This window comes from Seriola aureovittata, chromosome 15 (genome assembly GCF_021018895.1).
Source record: "Seriola aureovittata isolate HTS-2021-v1 ecotype China chromosome 15, ASM2101889v1, whole genome shotgun sequence".
Classification (NCBI taxonomy): domain Eukaryota; kingdom Metazoa; phylum Chordata; class Actinopteri; order Carangiformes; family Carangidae; genus Seriola; species Seriola aureovittata.
In genome coordinates this window covers 26,257,905-26,261,835 of record NC_079378.1, presented here as the reverse complement: position 1 = coordinate 26,261,835, position 3,931 = coordinate 26,257,905, and the positions used below count along the sequence as shown (strand labels likewise).

The following is a 3,931-nucleotide window of genomic DNA, read 5'->3' as shown; positions in this document are numbered from 1 at the left end:
CCAGAACTATTTTTATTTTATTGCATGTTGGAGTCATATTTTAGAAGGCACAGACATTTCACAAATGTGTAATCCTTTCCTTTTCAATTTTGATTTGGTGAGAAAATCTAGTAAAAAATTAACAATTACACAAACTCTGGTTCACTTGATTCTGTGTATTGACAATATACAAACATCCAGCTTCAAAATGCATGAACTTAAATATCATGTTTAGAAATCAGTAGTAAACTTAAGAAAAAAAGTTTGTAGTTCAAGTTTTTTTTTTTGGCTTGAATTATTGCCCTGTTTCTGAGGCATCCATTTAACCACCAAAATGAATAATCTGTATTAAACAAACACTGTATCATTTCACATTTATGAAAAGAGACATATTTTCCATGTATTAGTATAACATCTCACTAATAACAGCTGAAGAAACACCATAAATCCTCCAGTCCATTAGATTCAGTTCATGGTCATTTCTGATCATATTTGATTTAAATAATAGATCATTATGAATTAAAATGCCACAATTATTGCTGCCCATTATGTTTTCGAACCTAGCCGGTTGATTTTTAAATTTTCTTAATGTAATGTTTTCCTTTCAAGACGAAAAATGTTCATCATAATCAAAAAGTCAAAAAGTCCATGACAATGAAAGCCTATGATGTGGTCAGCTTTATAAATGTTACTTAATTGTTCTTTATTTGGCCAAACATCAAGCTATTATCTTATGTTATATTATATTATCTTTGCTGTATAAGTGCAGCTGTTTAAAGTCTTTTGGTTCATGGCAAAAGTTGTAACTTATCAATAGATATTTCATGTCTGGTGAGAATGCTTTGACACATCACTCAATATCTGGTGCAAACTGAATGTTTTGTTCACTGAGATTATAACCACTGGATAAATCATCATCATGTCAAACTGTGGTGTATAGTGTTTTATAGGTTGTATAGGTTTTATGAACCTTTCGCACAAGTTAAATTAAATGTTTTTGCCTGGGTCACTTAAATATTCCTTTGTGCAGGTATGACATCTATATGTTTTGTTAGTATGAGCAAAGTTTTTGGATCCAAGCCGCCATAGTTGAGTCTCCAGCATTGTGCAAATGCTTACTGCAGGCTTTCCCAACCAAGAAGACCACCTCTGCAATGTTGAGCAGAATACAAACCCCTGACACAGCCAGCATGAATACAGTGAAGACAGTCTTCTCTGTGGGCCTCGACACGAAGCAGTCCACTGTGTTGGGACAGGGGTACGAGTCACACTTCACCAGCCGGATCATCTTGTAACCAGGGTAGATCATGTAAAACACGTACATAAAGGTGACCTCAAAGACAATACGGAACAACAGGCTAATGACATATGTCCACCAGAGAGCCCCTGTGATTTTCATCTTCTGGGTCTTTATCTGCTCCAGGTCTTTGGGGTTGGTCCGCCCTGACAGTTTGTAGAGCCTCTTGTCAACGTGGCGGCGGTGGGCCACATGCATGGCTACAAGTAGGGCAGGAGTGGACACCAGGATGAGCTGAAGCGCCCACAGGCGGATGTGAGAGATGGGGAAGAAGTGGTCATAGCAGACGCTGTTGCAGCCAGGCTGCTGGGTATTACAGGTGAAGCCGGACTTCTCGTCGCCCCACACACTTTCTGCTGCCACCACCAGAACCAGGATGCGGAAAATGAACAGGACAGAGAGCCAGATGCGACCGATGCCTGTAGAGTGTCTGTTCACACCGCTGATTACAGCATAAAATGACGCCCAGTTCATCTTTGGTTCCGGGTCTGATGCACAAAGAAAAAAAAAAGTATCATCAAATACAGAACCTAACGCAACAGAAGACAAAGTAAATCTACAGTAAATGAAGAGCAGGTAACAACAAATCTGGGCACATAAGAGTAAGTAATAGATAAAATGACATCAACAAATAAAATACAATATAAATACATAATTTTGTGTCCGTGTTTGTATGAATTACAAAAATTAAACCAAACTTCATAGAACTTCCCTTGATTATTAAATCTGCCATTAAATTGGACCTTTCAGCAAATCAGGCTTTGTCTGACTCTTCCACTGGCGCAGAACAGTCCTCAAAGTGCCATTAAAGCTGCCATTGAAAAGCCTAATAAACACAGCCGATTCTGGCAGTGGTTTATGAAATCACTCTCCAATACTTAGTATTACTCATTTTCAAAAAGGAGAAACAAAAGAACACAAGAAGAAAAGTACCCACTTCATTTTGATACTTCATGGTAATTGTCACTCATGAGTCTCATGTTTTGAAGTTTAACTGGTGTAAAATATAACTGGTTTTCTTTTGTGATATAAATTTGAATATATCTAGATTTTGAACTGTTGGTCAGACAAAACAAGCTATTTGAAGACACCAACTTGGACTAGAAAATTGAAATGGCCAATGTTCAGTATTTTCTGACATTTTATAAAACAAAAAAGGCATCAAATAATGAAGAACATAATCTAGAGATTAACTGAATTAATTAAACTGAATTAGAATAATTTTAGATGCAAACCTAGTACATGAATATCTAGTCAGGATATGACCAGAGAGAGAATAGACCATAGAATAAACTGGAAATATGTTCAAATACTCAGAAGCAAAATGCAACTTCAATCTAAGTGCAAGGTTACATAATACTGTACCTTTATAAGGGGGAATACTTAGTCCCAGCAGCTAAGAAATTAGTACTTAAAAATGCACTTAGGTTAGAGCACTTCCAGTTTTCTACTTCTTTTTCTTTCCACCAAATTAGTAAATTATAACTTTTCCAAGTCAAAAATTGATTTCATGATTAAAAAGTATCCAAAGTGTTTTATCTCCTCTGCACAGTTGTTGGTTGTCCTGTGTCTTCAACATGTTTGCATTTCCAGTCTAATATAAATGTCAGAGTTGTTACCCGGCTCAGCAGGAGGTGTAAGAGGCATAGGAAGCAACGTAGAGGACAATGCTGACCCACTGGTTTGGCATGGATATGAATCCAGAGAAGAAGGAAGCCTCTCTGCCCCCCTCTGCAGTTGGCAGGCCACTTAAGAGTGCAACACTGAAGTCTGGCACCATGCATCATGTGATATGCTTTCACCAGTCGCCATGGTGTAGCATGCAAAGTGGGCATCTGCACCCAACATAACAGTGTCTCTACTACTGTCAGATTCTTGGCAGGAAAATGTTTTGTTCACCAAAAGTGTGTTGATGTTTAAGAGAGAAAGACTCTGGTTCAGACAAAATGAACAATCAAACTCTATTTTGTGACCGGGTATGTGGCTAAATACTGTTTTGATTATCGACATAAAAACAGCAACATTTTTTTAGGAAATTTCCAGAAAAACATATTTGTTGGAGGGTCACAGTAAATGTCAAGTTAAAACATGCCAGCGAAGCATAAACTTCCCACAAGTAAGCACAGAATAAACCAGCTGAACACACTGAAAACAAACTATATAACATTTCTTCAGCCACATGATCTGGTAACACAGTGAGGAATACAATCAACTTACCTTCAGCTGCAGTTTGGAATAAAGTACATCCAGAAACATTTACGTTGACATTAGCAGATTTTTTTTTTCAATCAGTGCCTGTGAACAAGAGTATCAGAGCACCATGACTTTGCATTGCTAATGATTTCTCTCACACTAGCCACTGCCCTGCACTGGAGAGGTCATATGCTTCTGTGCGCAATATTTGCATACAATAGCCCCATTTAGCCAGACCAAACAAACAGCTTCAGAATTCAGATCAAACGTTTTAATTTCTGCCCAGCTGAGGAATCTGTGTGGGGACTGCAGTCTGTCCTCTCTTCTTTATTGTGCTGTGTTCTGCAGAGGAAGTGGAGGATGTTTTGACGCAATATGAAGTAAAACATAAAGGTCTAAAACAAAGAATGACCCATAACATCTAAAGATAAGAGGACAAGGGTTTATTATCATAATAATAAG

The 3,931-nt window shown here is 37.7% G+C and overlaps 1 protein-coding gene across 3 annotated transcripts; it reads right to left on the bottom strand.

Annotated features, from left to right (window-relative positions):
• gjb1a (gap junction protein beta 1a) lies at nt 1-3,648 on the bottom strand. Of its 3 annotated transcripts, none has more exons than XM_056396715.1 (2): nt 3,494-3,648; nt 1-1,764 (listed from the first exon to the last, which is right to left on the bottom strand). In XM_056396715.1, the coding sequence occupies exon 2, from the start codon at nt 1,748-1,750 to the stop codon at nt 1,031-1,033; it is 720 nt and encodes a 239-aa protein (XP_056252690.1). In that variant the 5' UTR covers nt 1,751-1,764; nt 3,494-3,648; the 3' UTR covers nt 1-1,030. The 3 variants fall into 3 exon arrangements, with proteins under 3 accessions (XP_056252690.1, XP_056252688.1, XP_056252691.1); XM_056396713.1 differs by lacking the exon at nt 3,494-3,648 and adding an exon at nt 2,896-3,029; XM_056396716.1 differs by lacking the exon at nt 3,494-3,648 and adding an exon at nt 2,642-2,834.
• Nucleotides 3,649-3,931: the final 283 nt, after the last annotated feature.